This window comes from Drosophila suzukii, chromosome 3, assembly GCF_043229965.1.
Source record: "Drosophila suzukii chromosome 3, CBGP_Dsuzu_IsoJpt1.0, whole genome shotgun sequence".
NCBI lineage: Eukaryota > Metazoa > Arthropoda > Insecta > Diptera > Drosophilidae > Drosophila > Drosophila suzukii.
This window is the reverse complement of record NC_092082.1, coordinates 16,674,966-16,689,663: the sequence shown is the minus strand read 5'-3', so window position 1 is coordinate 16,689,663 and position 14,698 is coordinate 16,674,966. Positions and strand designations below refer to the sequence as shown.

General features: G+C 43.2%; 6 protein-coding genes and 1 non-coding gene across 9 annotated transcripts; 4 read left to right on the top strand and 3 right to left on the bottom strand.

Moving 5' to 3' along the window:
• Window positions 1-6: 6 nt before the first annotated feature.
• Window positions 7-2,085, top strand: LOC108018818 (uncharacterized). Its single transcript, XM_017086403.4, has 2 exons — window positions 7-517; window positions 1,006-2,085. The coding sequence occupies exons 1-2, from the start codon at window positions 472-474 to the stop codon at window positions 1,959-1,961; spliced, it is 1,002 nt and encodes a 333-aa protein (XP_016941892.4). The 5' UTR covers window positions 7-471; the 3' UTR covers window positions 1,962-2,085.
• A 528-nt stretch (window positions 2,086-2,613) lies between these two features.
• Window positions 2,614-3,328, top strand: mRpS34 (mitochondrial ribosomal protein S34). Its single transcript, XM_036814884.3, has one exon. It carries the CDS (start codon window positions 2,707-2,709, stop codon window positions 3,271-3,273), a length of 567 nt encoding a protein of 188 aa, XP_036670779.1. The 5' UTR covers window positions 2,614-2,706; the 3' UTR covers window positions 3,274-3,328.
• Window positions 3,283-6,438, bottom strand: Golgin104 (Golgin 104). Its single transcript, XM_017086402.4, has 7 exons — window positions 5,631-6,438; window positions 5,391-5,510; window positions 5,270-5,333; window positions 5,057-5,211; window positions 4,849-4,991; window positions 4,576-4,756; window positions 3,283-4,345 (listed from the first exon to the last, which is right to left on the bottom strand). Exons 1-7 carry the CDS (start codon window positions 6,348-6,350, stop codon window positions 3,401-3,403), a joined length of 2,328 nt encoding a protein of 775 aa, XP_016941891.4. The 5' UTR covers window positions 6,351-6,438; the 3' UTR covers window positions 3,283-3,400.
• TRNAM-CAU (transfer RNA methionine (anticodon CAU)) lies at window positions 4,459-4,531 on the top strand. The gene has a single exon. It is a non-coding gene; the product is annotated as a tRNA-Met (tRNA).
• A 75-nt stretch (window positions 6,439-6,513) lies between the features above and the next one.
• On the top strand, window positions 6,514-7,808 carry Tcs3 (Probable tRNA N6-adenosine threonylcarbamoyltransferase Tcs3). The gene is made up of 3 exons (XM_017086426.4): window positions 6,514-6,695; window positions 6,759-7,444; window positions 7,505-7,808. The coding sequence occupies exons 1-3, from the start codon at window positions 6,581-6,583 to the stop codon at window positions 7,745-7,747; spliced, it is 1,044 nt and encodes a 347-aa protein (XP_016941915.3). The 5' UTR covers window positions 6,514-6,580; the 3' UTR covers window positions 7,748-7,808.
• Window positions 7,768-8,855, bottom strand: Pdh (Photoreceptor dehydrogenase). 2 transcript variants are annotated; one of them, XM_017086401.4, is made up of 3 exons: window positions 8,664-8,855; window positions 8,207-8,605; window positions 7,768-8,142 (listed from the first exon to the last, which is right to left on the bottom strand). In XM_017086401.4, exons 1-3 carry the CDS (start codon window positions 8,805-8,807, stop codon window positions 7,852-7,854), a joined length of 834 nt encoding a protein of 277 aa, XP_016941890.3. In that variant the 5' UTR covers window positions 8,808-8,855; the 3' UTR covers window positions 7,768-7,851. The 2 variants fall into 2 exon arrangements, with proteins under 2 accessions (XP_016941890.3, XP_036670778.2); XM_036814883.3 differs by having other exon boundaries at window positions 8,207-8,608; window positions 8,664-8,854.
• A 711-nt stretch (window positions 8,856-9,566) lies between these two features.
• Window positions 9,567-14,043, bottom strand: ringer (tubulin polymerization-promoting protein ringmaker). Of its 2 annotated transcripts, none has more exons than XM_017076415.4 (3): window positions 13,911-14,043; window positions 10,202-10,604; window positions 9,567-9,924 (listed from the first exon to the last, which is right to left on the bottom strand). In XM_017076415.4, the coding sequence occupies exons 2-3, from the start codon at window positions 10,595-10,597 to the stop codon at window positions 9,742-9,744; spliced, it is 579 nt and encodes a 192-aa protein (XP_016931904.1). In that variant the 5' UTR covers window positions 10,598-10,604; window positions 13,911-14,043; the 3' UTR covers window positions 9,567-9,741. The 2 variants fall into 2 exon arrangements, with proteins under 2 accessions (XP_016931904.1, XP_016931903.1); XM_017076414.4 differs by lacking the exon at window positions 13,911-14,043 and adding an exon at window positions 10,901-11,040.
• Window positions 14,044-14,698: the final 655 nt, after the last annotated feature.

Genomic DNA, 14,698 nt, shown 5'->3' with positions numbered 1-14,698 from the left:
ATGGTTTTCCCTGCATCGTTGCACTACGAAACCCGCCAAAAGCGCCACTTAAAGTTCAATTACAAAGTAGTGCAGCACATAAAATGCAAATTAAATTTAAGACATTAAACAAACCATAGGAGACCGACCACTTTACACCGACAGTTTGATCAGAAAAACGTGCCAACGAGGCATTAAAAGACGCCACCGAATCTTGGTCTCCGAGCTTCCTCGATGGGATGGACTGGACAGAGATGGGTGTAAAGGTGTAATGTGTGTGGACCCAACTCCACATGATATAGTGGGCAGAGCCATTCAAATAGCTTAAAGTATGAAAATCATAACATGCCCGTGATCAGTTAAATTTAAAAACCGCAACCAACTTTCCGCAACTTGAAAAACTTTATGCTCGGCTGGCGTCTCTGAGAGTCTTATAAATTGGACACTTCCATTCAATTTGAAGTTCAATGCAGTTTCAGCAGCGATAGCGAGATGTACGGCCAAGGATTACGTTTTCTTCTCGCTCAACTCGTTTTGGGTAAGCCGGGAAGTCCCCTTTCAAGGGAGATACAAAATAAAAACCTGTGAAAAGTGTAAAAAAAAAACATAACATTGTAATAATTACAAAATATTTTATAAGGAGGAATTTTCTGTTGAAGCGGTTTAAAATATTTGTTCAACTTTTTTCCTTTCTTATCAAACTGTTTAAAAAACAATTAAAGCTTGTATTCATATTAAAAATGTCAAAAATACAAAATACAATTAGTACATAGAGAATGGTCAAAAAATTTTAATTTAAATCAATAACAAAATTTAAAAAAAAATACTACAAAAATTAAATAATCAAAATTTGATGATTGTGATGTTAGTTGTTTGCTTCAAGTAAAAATCATACTGGATAATTTCATCAGTTATTTATTCAATAACTCATTTTAAATCAATGAATGTAATGAAATGAATAATAAATAAATCTCACCTCATAAATCTCAAAATTGTCTGGTTCTTCTATCCACTATACCCCTTTAGTCGTCCTTTTGGCCCATGTGATGAGTCGCCTTCATAAGAGGAATGGCTACCACTACAGGCCGCAGCAGCCGCCTCCAATCCACCAGGGTGGCTACTTCGAGCCCCATCACCCGGCAGTGGAGCCCCCTGAGCCGGAGAAGCCACAACATAGTCCCAAGAGCTACTACATTCCATCGGGAGGAGGTGGCGGAAGCTCGTCTTCGAGCAAAGGATCTGGTGGCTACAGCATCGGCAGTGGCCTGCGTTCCATTGCCCAGGGATCGGCGGATCAGGCCCACAGTGCGGTGTCCAACCAGCATGCGGCTGCCAAGCAGGCGGCTTTCATAGCCCAGAATACCCTGGCTCAAGCTGCTTCCCAGGCGGCGGCCACGGCTCAAGCGGCTCTGGTGGGCAAGCAAGTGGTTCTCCAGGAGTTGGAGCAGCAGGCAGCCGAAGCACAGAAATCCCTCTCCCGAGAACTGGAGCAACTGAAGGCAGCCAAGATCTCCTCCAGACTGGCCCAGCAAACGGCCCAGGCGGCCCATCATCACATATCTGTGCTCACGGCTGCCGTAAATAATGCTAAATCTGTGGCCGACCAGGCGGAGCAGACCTCTACGGAGGTAAACAACCAACTCGCCTCGCAATCCCAGATGGTGGGTCAGTCCAAGAACCGGTTGGAACAAGTGGAGGAGCAATTGCATCAGGCGCGAGTGGACTACGCGGCCACCAAGGAGTCCGCCTTGAAGGCTGCCAATTCAGCGGCTGCTGCCCAGGTAAATGCCTCCAAGGCGGCCCAGCATGCCACGATTGGATTGCATGAGAGCACCAATCCCTCGGCCCATGGACACGATGGTCAGGAGCTGGGCGGAGAGGAGGAGTCCTACGACGAGCACCTGGATCCCAGTGGAGGAGGCGGAGTGGGCCACACGGCCGTGGGGGAAGAGCTAGGCGAACATGTCCACACTCCCTATTAATGAAGGACTAGCAATCCCATGTTACATTGGATTAAAAGTAGTTGAAAAACGAGTTACTCTAAACTAAGTTTAGTTGAAAATATTATTTATGTAAATAAAATAAAATTAAATTCAAGTCAGACTTAAGTGGCTGTGAGTTGTAAGCACATTAAAATGTATCAGCACTTATGGATTTCTATTGCTTCTTAATTTTTTAATAATTTATTGGGTGTCTTTAAAGGACACAAAATACATAATTCAATTACGAGTATTATTAAGAAGGATACATTTGAAAGCCATTAGAATTCATTTCTACTGTTAATTTTACAACATCATCAAAATACTTTTTTTTTTGGTTTGTTTTTGTTAAAATATTTTCAAGTTTGAAGATTAAAATTTTAATACAAGTTTCCTATGAAGAAGAGAATGAAATTTTTAAAATCATGTTAGTAGTAATCTACAAACCATTTTAAACCCCAATTTGATGAAAAGTAAAAATATTGCTTTCAGAAAAATGGAAACTATGGAAAGAAGGCCTCATGTTCTTCTAAATATAATTATATATTTGTTCTATTTCAAATGAGTTTTAAATGGCGCGAAGCATTGCCAACATAAAAAATCGCTTGCCTTAACAGCACTGTTAACTCTCAACAGCGCTGTTAAAGCAGCCGGCACAGCTGTTCGATTTCCCGGTGAATGGCAACCGCACTGTTTTTCTCATTTTTACCTTAAAATTCAATTAAAACTAGTTAAATAACCCGATAAAATGGCCCAAAAGGTGATCAAGTACATCGGTCGCACCACGGACTTCCGCGGCAACACGTTGTGGGAGCTGGTCTCCGAGCTACCCAACTGGGGTGTGGGCCGCCTGCTCATACGTAACATGTTCCAGCGATATCCGGAGCCCTGCTACATGCGGATTTTGAAGGTGCAGTCGGTGGACGAGCAGCCCGGGGAGATCCGCAAGGTGCGGGTCACCGTGGAGAAGACCTGGCGCGGAGTGACCCAACCCAAGCCCGTGGAGATTTACAGCACTAGCTACAAGGCGGACTACGAGCTGGTGCCCCAGGAGCAGGAGGCCAAGTACCTGGAAAACAAGAAGAAGCTTGAACCTGTGGTGCTGCCCACCAAGATTGACCTTCCACCTCTGCTCCGCGAGCTGGTATCGGAGGAAACGGGCAATCCCAATCCCCAGATGAAGGTCCACTACAAACTAACCCACAACAAACTGGCCAGATTGGCTAAGGATGGTGAGAAACCAACTATTAACTTCGAACTGGGCCTGGGACAGCCAAAGCCCGTGAGCGCCAAGCTTTACGAGGGAATTTTATAAGCCTGGTACTTTGTTAAAATATTAAATACATATATTATACACTTAAACATAAGAACATACGATTTGTACACTATTTATACAAGGGTTCGACTATGGAATGGAATTCAGTGTTTAAGAAGACCGGATTTTACTTGCTACCCATCTCTAGGGATCGTAGTTTCCTCGTGAGATTGTCCACTTCAATACCCAACACATCGAGGTTCTCCTTCAGCGTGATATTCTTCAGCAGCGTGTCCTCCAGTACAGTTTGCAACTTCTTGTTGATCTCCAGGGAGAGTTCCAAGGACATGGCCTTGCTTTCGCCGCCCGCCTTCGAGGATCCGCCATAAATCGCCGCCATGATGCCATTTCCGTACTTGACCAGCTCGCTTTTGTTCTGATCACTGCGAGACGTGGTTAGTGCGCCGGCGGTCTGATCCCTGAGCATGTAGTGCTGCACCACCTTGGATTTCTTCTGTACCTCGGCTACCAGAGCGGCTGTGTGATTTTCCAGGAACTCGATGCGCTCCGTTTGGCGGGCCGTGGCCTGCTGAAGACGCAGAATCCGCTCCACGAGTACTTTTTTGGACGGTACCGCTTGCAGGTCTTGCTGCGGTGGCGGCTGTTGCACAGTGGTGGCACTACTGGCCACCGTTTCCGATTCGGAGGATTCGCTGGCCCGCCGACTGCCGCTGTGCAGGCTGCCGTGGCTGCTGGAGCGACTGTGAGTGCGCTGCGAAGGATTCTCTGCGGGGTAGCCATTGATCGCCTGTTGGCAATTGCTGCAGTAGCTGATGGGAGTCTTAGATTCCGTAACTCCCCTTTTGTACTTGTTCAGCTCCCGATGAAGCTCTTTCAGCACGGTGGCATGCTTGTGCTGAGTGGCCTCGTAGTCGCCTTGGACATCCTCCAGCTTCTGCTTGGTTAATTCGTACAACTTGGTCTTTTCAGATAAATGCTTGGCCAATAGCAGTCGCTCCTCGCTCTTCTCGGACGCCTCCAAGCTAAGCTGCTGCTCCAGTTGATTGTACTTGGAGTCGTAGGAAAGCTTCTCCTGCTTCAGTAACTTGTTTTTAGCATCGAGTCCTTGGGCCTGCCAAATAAAGATACATGGATTCTGATTATAATGGATCCTTAAAATGCTCCCTTTCAAAGGCTTCTGCTATTGGCTTTTATAGGGTCTTCTTAAAATGCGGGTTACACATGGCCTCGGTGGCGCAGTTGGCAGCGCGTAAGTCTCATAATCTTAAGGTCGTGAGTTCGAGCCTCACCCGGGGCATGTAGAATTTTTTGTTAAATCTTTTCATTTTTATTTTCACTCACCTTGGCCTCCGCCAAACAAATGTCATTCTGCAGTTGCACAATTAGCTCACTCATCTCCTTGTTTATAGTAAGCAGCTCCTGTTTTTTAACTTTCAGTTGCTTCAAGTCCGCTTCGTTGTCTTGGGCCAAGGCCTCCAGTTGTTGGACTCGCTGTTGTTCCTCCGACAGCTTTTCTTCGTTTCTGGAAAGGAAATATAAATAATTATTATAAGTTACATTTAAAGACGTTTTAAAAAAGTTATATTTATAAGGGAATTGATAATTATTACATACATGGTGTTTTGAGTACGTAGAAGCTGGAGTTCTTCTAGCTGTCCCCTGAGCTTTGCAGAGTTAAGTAGCTCATTGCTGTAGGAAGCTTCTACGGAATTATGTAGATCTCTTAAACGATTAAATTCCTCTGTAAGCTGGTTGTGCTGCAATGACACCGGAACAGAAAACATTAAATACATATAACAATACGTAAAGAACTTGACTTTACCTCTGTGGTAATCTCCTGAAGTTGATGTTGCAATTCCTTGTTGGTTTCGCTTAGTTTTAGCTGCTCTTTGGTGACTTTATCCAGAGCCTCAGTCTTGCTGGTAATCTCGTGTTTCAAGAGTATTGTGTTGGCTTCAAATTCCATTTTTAGCTTTTCTGTAAGTGGAGAAGGGGATAAATGTTGGAACTTTATCCGTGGGAAAACCAAACCAACCATTGGCCTTTTCCTCCATCTTATTGGGTGCATTCTTCTCTTCTTCCAGTTTGCGTTCTACAACCTTTAAAGAACATAAAAATGAATGAATGAGAATAACACTTAGTTAATCGTCACTTACCGCCTTGGCTTCTGTTTCGATGTTGAGCTTGTTGATGTGATACTTCAGCTTTGACTCCAAGTGACCCAGTTCCGTTTTGTACTTTTCGCACTCCCGCTGATACTTCCTGACTTCGTTGCACTGATAAGACCAAGATAAAATGTTTTGATAAGAGGTTATTTATCTATACAGGCATTTTGTGATGGCAGATTAATGATTGAGATATAGAATTTATACTGCACTGCATATATATCAACCCACCTTCTCATCGATGATGTACGTCATGCGGGACTTCTCCTCGCTCACAGCCAAGAATCTGGTGGACACATTCTTGACCTCCTTCTTGGCCTCGGCCAGCTGCTTCTCCACCGCCTCTTTCTCCTTCTTGGCGTCGATGAGTAGCTTCTCCTTCATGGCAAACTTGATGACGGTGGCTTCCTTTTCCCTGTTGGCCGTGTCCATTTCCTTTCGGCAAGCCTGTTTCTCCTTGCCGAGAATGGCGTTCTCCCGCTGGATGAGTGTGATCATGTTGTCCTTTTGGATGTTGGAGGTGCGCAGTTGCTCCAGCTGCTGTTCGTAGTTGCGCCGCTGCTCCTCCAACTGTGCCAGACAATGGACATGGGACAATATGTCATTTTGCGGGGGTTTTGAAGTATTCTGCTGCAGTTCCTCCTCAACTTCCTGGGCCTGCAGATCCTTGTAACGCAGGCTGAGTCCTTCCTCTTCAATTGGCACTTGCTCGAGCACAGCTGCCTTGAGATCCTGCTCCATTTTGGCCTCATCTTGGTCCGCTAATTGGCCTTCAGGAGGCTCACTTTGTGAATCGCTTTCTTCCAGCTGCTGTTTAATAAAATCCGTTTTCTGTTCCACGTCTTCACTTGTTTTCTCCTCGACATGGCCCAAATCCCGGCTTGAATCGCCATTTTCCACCTTGGCCAGACTCTCCACCTCAGCCGGCTTTGTTGCCTGAGCTGGTTCCATAATTTCTTTGGGTTATTTTATCATTTGTTTAAATTTTACAGTAGAAATTCGCGTACTTTTGCTATACAACAAAAGTTTTGATATTTGCAAAGCAGCTGTTAATTTAGAAGAGTTGGCAGTCCTGTTTGTCTAAAGTGACCACTTTTTAAAATACATTTTTCTATTAAGCAAAAACGGGCACACTGGTGTTTGTTTACAAAATTACTTATATTTTTTAACACATTTTTATTATGGTTTGCGCTTTGGGCATTGAAGGCAGTGCCAATAAAATTGGCATAGGCATAATTCGGGATGGTGTAGTGCTGGCTAATGTGCGCAGAACGTACATAACCCCACCAGGAGAAGGTATTTTGAAGACTCTAAGCAACCGGCTTTTTACAGATTTCATCTTAACGACCTATTCAACAGGTTTCCTGCCCAAGGAGACGGCCAAACATCACAGGGAAGCCATCCTGGGCTTGGTCAAGGCCAGCTTAAAGGAGGCCCAGCTGGAACCCAAGGACCTGGATGTTATTTGCTACACAAAAGGCCCAGGAATGGCTCCTCCTCTGCTGGTTGGAGCCATTGTGGCCCGCACGTTGTCGCTTTTGTGGGACATTCCCCTCCTGGGCGTGAATCACTGCATCGGTCACATCGAAATGGGTCGCCTTATTACCGGCGCCCAGAATCCCATTGTTCTCTATGTTAGCGGCGGAAATACCCAGGTGATTGCCTACTCCAATCAGCGGTATCGCATCTTTGGCGAAACCATAGACATTGCTGTGGGCAATTGTCTGGATCGATTTGCCCGCATCATAAAGCTGTCCAACGATCCCAGTCCAGGCTACAACATAGAGCAGCTAGCCAAGCTGAGCAATCGTTACATTAAACTACCCTATGTCGTCAAAGGCATGGATGTGAGCTTCTCGGGGATATTGTCCTATATCGAGGATCTGGCTGAGCCGGGCAGGAGGCAAAATAAGAGAAAGAAACCACAGGAGGAAGAGATCATTAACTATAGCCAAGCCGATCTTTGCTACTCGCTGCAGGAGACCATCTTCGCCATGCTGGTGGAGATCACAGAGCGCGCCATGGCCCACTGCGGCTCCAATGAGGTAAGCTAAGAGCCCCTTTTCCCCGTACTCACCTGTAGCTAACCGAATTCCTTTTCCCAGGTTCTCATAGTGGGAGGCGTGGGCTGCAATGAGCGGCTGCAGGAAATGATGCGTATTATGTGCGAGGAGCGAGGCGGCAAACTCTTTGCCACCGATGAACGTTACTGCATAGATAACGGGCTGATGATTGCCCATGCCGGTGCAGAGATGTTCCGCTCTGGCACCAGAATGCCCCTGGAAGAGGCCTTTGTGACCCAGCGATTCCGAACGGACGAGGTGCTGGTCAGCTGGCGGGAGGACTAATCACAAAAAGGACTTATAAATGTGCTTCGTTTGTTTATTAAATAACTAATTTCCATGTTCAGATTTGTATAGTGTGTGTTTAGGATATGGGGGACTAGCCCCGCTTATAGGGCCTGCTCCTTGCCCGTCCATTGGGCCTTCATTTCCAACGGAAACACGCGCTTGCCCTCGATGACATAGACAGCTCCGTTCTTATCCTTCTCCAGGACATTCAGAATGCAGCGAGAGACATCAGCGGCACTCTGCTTGTTCAACCTATCCAGGATCCTATAGGTCTCGTCACTGGTTTCCGGAAAAATGATCTTTTCCGTAAAGTTGGTAAACATATCCGTCATCGTAGCTCCAGGACAGACAGTCACAAACTTGATGCCCGAACGCTGATAATACTTTTCATTCTGGAGGAGAGAGGAGGCTTAATATAAAACTGTATTCGACAAATAACAAAATGACTCTTGTTACCGCCAAGCAACGAGTAAAGTTGATGATGCCCGCCTTGGTGGCTCCGTAAACGGGAATAATGAACATCGGATCCAGACCCACCACCGAGCTCATGTTGACCACAATGCCGCCCTTGCCGCCATTATCCTTTCCCATGTACGGCAAGGCGCTCAGCGTTGAGTTGATGATGCCACCGAGATTCACCAGCAGAGTCCTCTGCACATCCTTGTCATTGAAAATGCCAGCCACATTGACCACAATATCTATGTTGCCGAAGGTCTTGGCAATTTCCTCGTAGGTGGCTTCCACACCCTTCTTGTTGGCCACATCCATCTTGACGATCATCACGCTCTGCGTGGGATGAGCGGCCCGAAGTTTGACAAATTCCTCTAGGTTATCCTGTAGATCGATGATGGCCACCTTCTGGTAAACGCCAGTTAGAGAAATGACTTTATATAAAGTGGTTTATATGACCCACCGCTGCTCCGGCGGCCAGGAGCTGTTTGGACACCTGCAGACCAATTCCTCCAGCTCCGCCGGTCACCACTGCATTCTTGCCGCGAAAGGACATCTTGGTCTGGCTGATATTTGTAGTAGTCGGGTGTATTCCTTGAGGCTTCATCAAGCTTAGAGCTCCTCAGTTGCACTGCTGACTTGGAACAGCATTGTTCGTCGCTTTTATAGTAATTATCCGAGGGTTATATGATATATCTTTGAGTGACTTTGGATCGGCTGCAATCAATAGCTAGTTTTCCACCTGCTCTGGGTTAGGATTATGCAAGCTCATGCCGCCATATCGATTTCCATCGTCTTCTGGTCGCTCTAGCGTTCAGTCTGCTTCACACCGCTCTGGTTTTCGCGATGTCAGCTTTGCATCAATGATAATGTCATTCTAGAGATAAAGCAATGATCTCTTAATAACATTTTTCCAATGAGGTCTTCTCCGCATTCAACGGGATAGAACTTACTTAGACACTTCTGAAATACTTTGCGATTTCGGGATATCAATAAAAGATGGTTTTTAAAAAATTATTAGTTAAGAAAGGAAGTAAAATCCTTCCTTTTAGTGATTTCTATCCAATAAAAAAGATTTCAATATAAATATTTTTAAATTCTTTTATTCAAGCAAAATTCTTATGAGAACATAACATTTGTATGTCGTATATCTTTGGTTTCTATATATGATATTTAAATTTCGTTCACAAATTGCAATATTAAAAGTTTATCTCTTATCTTAGGTCTAGCAAACATGGATTCGAATACCATGAAATATATATAAATTTGATTGGGATTTGCTTTTGAACTTTTTTGGGCCGCTTCAGAGTTTTACGTATCGAAGGAGAACGCAAGGAAACCATAATAATATAAACCAAAAACGAAATCAAAATATATCAATTTATTTGTAAGCACTTAAATTATCACAAACTTAGATTATGTACACAAAGATAAATTATTGCAGCTACCAAACGAAATGGGAGACATTAACTAAGGAAACACAAAAGTTAGAAAGACAGTTTTAAGAGAGGGTGGGCGGACGTAAACGGTGGATTCCCCATTTAGTGGGCGGTATCGTAGGTGTCCTTGTGCTGGTAGCCACTCACATAGCCGGATCCATCGACAACATTCCGTCTGCCGGCGATACCCTTGCCCTTTCCGGTGGCATCGAAGCGCTCCTTGTGGGAACCAGTGTACTTGCTGGTATCCGTCAGTCGATCCACAGCAGCTGCTGCTTTTCCAGCCTAAAACAAATTTGAAACAAAAATTAGTTAAGTGCCAAAAATAAAAATATATATAATTTGATTACTACATATTTTGATCAATAGGCATTTAAATTGAAAAATTAGTTTTGATAAAAAAAATTAATGGCTAGAGGGGCTATTCGAACATGGTCCTCCCTCTTTCCCCTTTATGTTTGTTACATGTCATAAATTTAAATACTGGGACTTAATGGAATCTGCAGCATTTAGAACGGACTTAAAATCCTATTATTTTTAAATTAAGGTTTTAATAACCCACCGAAACAGAAACAACTCCTGGAGCTCCACAGCCTGCCAACTTCTGCTTGATCTCCGACAGCTCCACCTTTTTCGTCTTGGCCAGATCCTCCAGGAATTTGTTGTAGTCGCTGAGTGAGATCTTCATGGCCTTGAACTTCTTGAAGTGGATGCCCGTATCCGTGGTGGTGATCTTCTTGTCGATAACCTTGGCCTGCTTCATCCACTTGTCACTCTGCGAGAGCGTGATCAGCTTGCCATCGGACTTGCAGTCCCCGAACTTGGAGAAGGCCTTGAACTGATCCGAGAAGCTAACCTTGGGCTCATCCTCCAGAGCCAATTGAGCCAACTCGGCCGCGGGAACCTCAGGGGTGGGAGCTGGAGAGGGGCTTCCATTAGCTGCTGCTGCCTCGGACATGATGGATCTATAAAATATTCGGAATTGGGGTCGTTATTATAGATGTTTTAGATTTCCAGGTAAAAAGGATTAAGATTATCCACCATTTTTAAAGAAATATTATTAGGGACTCTTAAGACTTTCAATACTCAATACGCAATTACAGAATGACCAAAACTCTTCTGTTTGCTTGTTTGAAATGAGGGTCATTACAGTTGATATTATGCATAGCCTGATAGGTCAGTTTTCCTTTTACAACTTTGTTGTGGTCCCTGCTATCACGCAATATTTCCTAAGCATTAAATCACCTACGCATTTGCTCACCTGTGGGCCACAACGCTCACCAACATTGTGGTGGGTCTTGTCTGTCTTGCTCAACTAACGAGGTTCTATCCCCATACGTAGCTCTACGAGAAGCTTATCTGTATTTTACTCAATACCCTTTCGCAACGCTATCAGAGTTTATACTGGACAATAACACAGCCATACCCACCTAAAGCTCTCTCAGATGATTTTCGAGAGGTATACAAGCAAAGGAAAATTTGGGAGAGATCTAATAATGGAATGGCGTCATCTGTTTGGTTCCCCGTCCCCTAACGAAGCCAATTATCGTCTTTTTGCAAAACCCATATAAACAAAAACATATGTATAGTCAACAGGTTTGACTCACCTAGGTTTCTCTATGGGGGTCAGAACTTAGCGGTAGCTTGCGGGATCTATTATGATACGTCTTTAGCATACAGTTACCATAGCTTTAGATTGGTTGGGGGCACATTGCTTTAGGTTTAACATAAATCACGACTCTGGCTTTAAAAATTAACAAATTCTTGACTCTAACAACCAAAAATTAATAATAATAATAAGAGTCAATTAAAATATGGTTTCAGCATATATTTACAAAGACCGGGGAACTATTTCGAAATAAACATTTACCACACTTCCAAAAAAGTATTTTATTTATTTATCTTAAGTTTTCCTACCCATTCCCAAAAATACCTTACTTAATTTGTTACCCATCGAACGTGGCATAAATTAGGATGATAATTTAGTTTTAAAATTGCTTGTAGCATAAATTGTCCCCTTGTTTACAGGCTACCCAACACGAAGTCGAAAAGGTATTGTATGCCAGAGAAGCCGAATCCTCATCCTTCCATAAACAGTAAATAAAACGTGAGCATTTATTGGCGGGGCCATTAATTACGCACCACTTAAGGCTGGAAGTTAAAGCCCCAGGAGAGATGGAAGCTGTTTGGGGAACCATTTAAGGGGGCGATAAGATTGGGACTGCAACCAGTTTGGAGTCCTCTATCCGTGAGTTATGATGCTGTGGCTTGTGCCTGGACAGATGTTAACAAATCGAAATGGAAGGGGGTATGGGTATGGGTATGCAGCACTCGCCATGACCTTGATGCAGGCCGTCGAGCATGTCAAATACTATATCTATATACCAACCCCAAGCCCCATTCGCAACCCAAATCGAAAAATGAGTGAATCGAGTCACTGCTTATGTCATCGCCTCATTACGCCGGCTCTTGATTACGCTGCTTTGGGATCAGCTTTAAATAGCTCGGGGGTGAGGCAATTTCATAGCCCATATTCCCCAGATAATCCATCGAAATCATGTATTCAAACCAACTGGTTAATTGAGAGCATTGCATGCATCTTAAGACCGCCTGTCATTAATCATCTCAATGGTCCAAGACCAAGGTTGTTGAACTTGAACTCCGCTCAAGACGAAACAAATTACCGAAGTCGTCCCCGGAGATTACTAATGGAACCCTTTACTCCGCCTCTACTTGTAATTGGAACCCATAAATACTGGGAAACAAGAAAAGTTGACAAACTACACGACAAAAGAAGTTGGAATATGCAAGAAGAGCTTTAAGATTTTCAAAAACCAAACAAAACGACGGGGGAATGCGCTATATGCAGGTATACAAATTGTAACCTACTGGTATTTTAAAAAGATCTATCCTTCAAAAACTATAATTTTCCTTTCTTTGGTTTTGTATTTAAATTAGAAAATTTACTGCTAGCCATAAGAAAAAATTTCTTAAGAAAATATATGTTCCATTATAATAAGTTAAGAATCTATAACCCATTTAAAAACAAAACGGATGTAATAAATTATTAGTCTTGAAACCGGAAACAACAATGTTAAGATTTTTTTAAGATAATCACTACACAGGATGTGTTGAACAAATTTGGATTCTACATATTAAGTACACTCATTTTTAAAAGTCTTTGACAACTCAAAGCTAAGAAACCCCTCGCGAACAAGACCGCAGAAAATCAGGCAGTCTGATGGGGAGTGTGGATAGTCTAAATCAAAAATAATCCGCTTTGGCTGTCAGACCATAAATAATTCGCTTCTTCTCATTTCCCATCTCTGTTTTGGTTTCTTTCTCTGTATTTCTGATCAGGGGAACAAGTTCTCATCCAGCTCCAGTCGAGCATTGCGAATTCGTTGCCAACATTTTAATTAGTTTTTTAACCAAAATGGTAAAAGTTAATTGGGAATATTTATGGACAGAATTTGAATAGGAATATGAATGGGTTATAGATAGCCATGTGTAGAACAGAATGGACTTCCTGGAGAGGAGGCGAGTGGGAGGTCGTAATTGTTAGCCCAACCTACCTCAAGTGGGCTGAAGAACAAATAGATGATGAAGGGAAAATTGGGTCATCTCGGTGTATATTTATAAATAAAACATCGGTGGGGGGGCAGAAACATGAAATACTGCACCAGATATGAGTTTACGTGTGTATATAAACATTCTGAAATTTTAGCGCCTCGGACTGAATGCATAAATTAAAATTACATTTTTTGTGTGGGGCCGAAACAGGAAGGAAAGGGGATTTTGATACAGCACGCAACGCAATAGAGGAATCATTGACTTAGGGGACTTATGCTCTAGGCATAATATATGTATGTAATATATTCCTACATCACCACTAGCCCAGATGACATCACTGGGAGCTGGGAAACGCGCAAGCGCCAGTTTGGAGAAGGGGTTTCTGGGGCCTGGGGGTTCTTGAATTTCAGACTGATGATTTAAACACACGCATATATACACACGGAAGCGGGGAAACTGCGCCTAAAACCAGACCTCCAAACGGAAATTGAAAACAATGATGTCCCAGGAACAATAGAAAAAGGGGAACACGATTGGCGGTAACTGGGTCAGAAACTGCTCTTGAAATCCTAAGCAGCTTTTTCTTTAAACGAGAAAATAACCTTGGATTCTATCTTTTTTAAGGTACAGGATACACCAAGTCTTTAAAATTAAAAAAAAACTTTCTTTCTGATATTTCTTAAAACCTTATAACTTACATTTTGTTTTTAAAAATGTACCAAAACTCTTGAATAAATTTCCAAAAAATTGTTTCTTGTATTCCTTGGATATTTTCCAACTACTTTAAGGCAAGCGCGCGAATGCTGGCGATGTCGAAACTCAACTGTTTGGACAAATGCGCAGCCACTGGCTAGCAAAGGCCCAAGCGGCGTATGAGTGATATTTTTGTTTTGAGTGAGCTTTCGTTGAGTGAAATAGAAGCAACAAAAGGCCAGAAAATCCTCTACAACATTTTATCAAAACGAAAGACGGCAAAACAAACCATGAGCAAACATAAATTCCTAATTTTCTGAATGTGATAAAGGAAAAGATTGGATTTTATACACACTTATACTGACCCCTAAAATTTTTTTCAAGCGATGACTTCATTTCGCAAAATTTTATTCACCGAAACTAACAGCGAAAGCCACACGGTTAAGCGATTTATCAAAAAGAAAAAAACGAGACCCAAAAACAACTCAGAATAACAAAAGTGACGTTAGGCCCCAAAGTCTTATCAAACCAACAAGTTCCACTCGCAATTTGGTTTGTTGTGAGTTTAGTTCTGGAAGAAAAAGCTTAAAGCTTTTCCTGAATTTATATAGTAGACGGGGGAGGGGTTCGCTACATAGTCTGAGGTTGTAAAACAGTCAATTTGTATGTGTCCGCCGCCAAAAGCAGAAAACGATGCGTGAAATTTTTGACAAAAACACGCACAACAAGTGCCAGACAATTGGGATAATGAGGGGGTCTTTGGGGAGGGGTTACTGGGAGGTGTTTTTGGGGT

Bases quoted from the DNA above. Each gene is read 5' to 3' on its own strand.
- LOC108018818 (XM_017086403.4), top strand. From the start codon at position 472: ATGTACGGCCAAGGATTACGTTTTCTTCTCGCTCAACTCGTTTTGG. The intron at 518-1,005 runs GTAAGCCGGGAA...ATACCCCTTTAG, and splicing joins TCTCGCTCAACTCGTTTTGG to TCGTCCTTTTGGCCCATGTG.
- mRpS34 (XM_036814884.3), top strand. From the start codon at position 2,707: ATGGCCCAAAAGGTGATCAAGTACATCGGTCGCACCACGGACTTCCGC.
- Golgin104 (XM_017086402.4), bottom strand. From the start codon at position 6,350: ATGGAACCAGCTCAGGCAACAAAGCCGGCTGAGGTGGAGAGTCTGGCC. The intron at 5,334-5,390 runs GTAAGTGACGAT...TGTTCTTTAAAG, and splicing joins TCGAAACAGAAGCCAAGGCG to GTTGTAGAACGCAAACTGGA. The intron at 4,992-5,056 runs GTAAAGTCAAGT...GTGTCATTGCAG, and splicing joins TTCAGGAGATTACCACAGAG to CACAACCAGCTTACAGAGGA.
- Tcs3 (XM_017086426.4), top strand. From the start codon at position 6,581: ATGGTTTGCGCTTTGGGCATTGAAGGCAGTGCCAATAAAATTGGCATA. The intron at 6,696-6,758 runs GTATTTTGAAGA...CCTATTCAACAG, and splicing joins CATAACCCCACCAGGAGAAG to GTTTCCTGCCCAAGGAGACG. The intron at 7,445-7,504 runs GTAAGCTAAGAG...TCCTTTTCCCAG, and splicing joins CCCACTGCGGCTCCAATGAG to GTTCTCATAGTGGGAGGCGT.
- Pdh (XM_036814883.3), bottom strand. From the start codon at position 8,807: ATGAAGCCTCAAGGAATACACCCGACTACTACAAATATCAGCCAGACC. The intron at 8,609-8,663 runs GTGGGTCATATA...GGCGTTTACCAG, and splicing joins TCCTGGCCGCCGGAGCAGCG to AAGGTGGCCATCATCGATCT. The intron at 8,143-8,206 runs GTAACAAGAGTC...TCTCTCCTCCAG, and splicing joins ACTTTACTCGTTGCTTGGCG to AATGAAAAGTATTATCAGCG.
- ringer (XM_017076414.4), bottom strand. From the start codon at position 10,926: ATGTTGGTGAGCGTTGTGGCCCACAG. The intron at 10,605-10,900 runs GTGAGCAAATGC...AATATTTTATAG, and splicing joins GTGAGCGTTGTGGCCCACAG to ATCCATCATGTCCGAGGCAG. The intron at 9,925-10,201 runs GTGGGTTATTAA...AATTTGTTTTAG, and splicing joins CAGGAGTTGTTTCTGTTTCG to GCTGGAAAAGCAGCAGCTGC.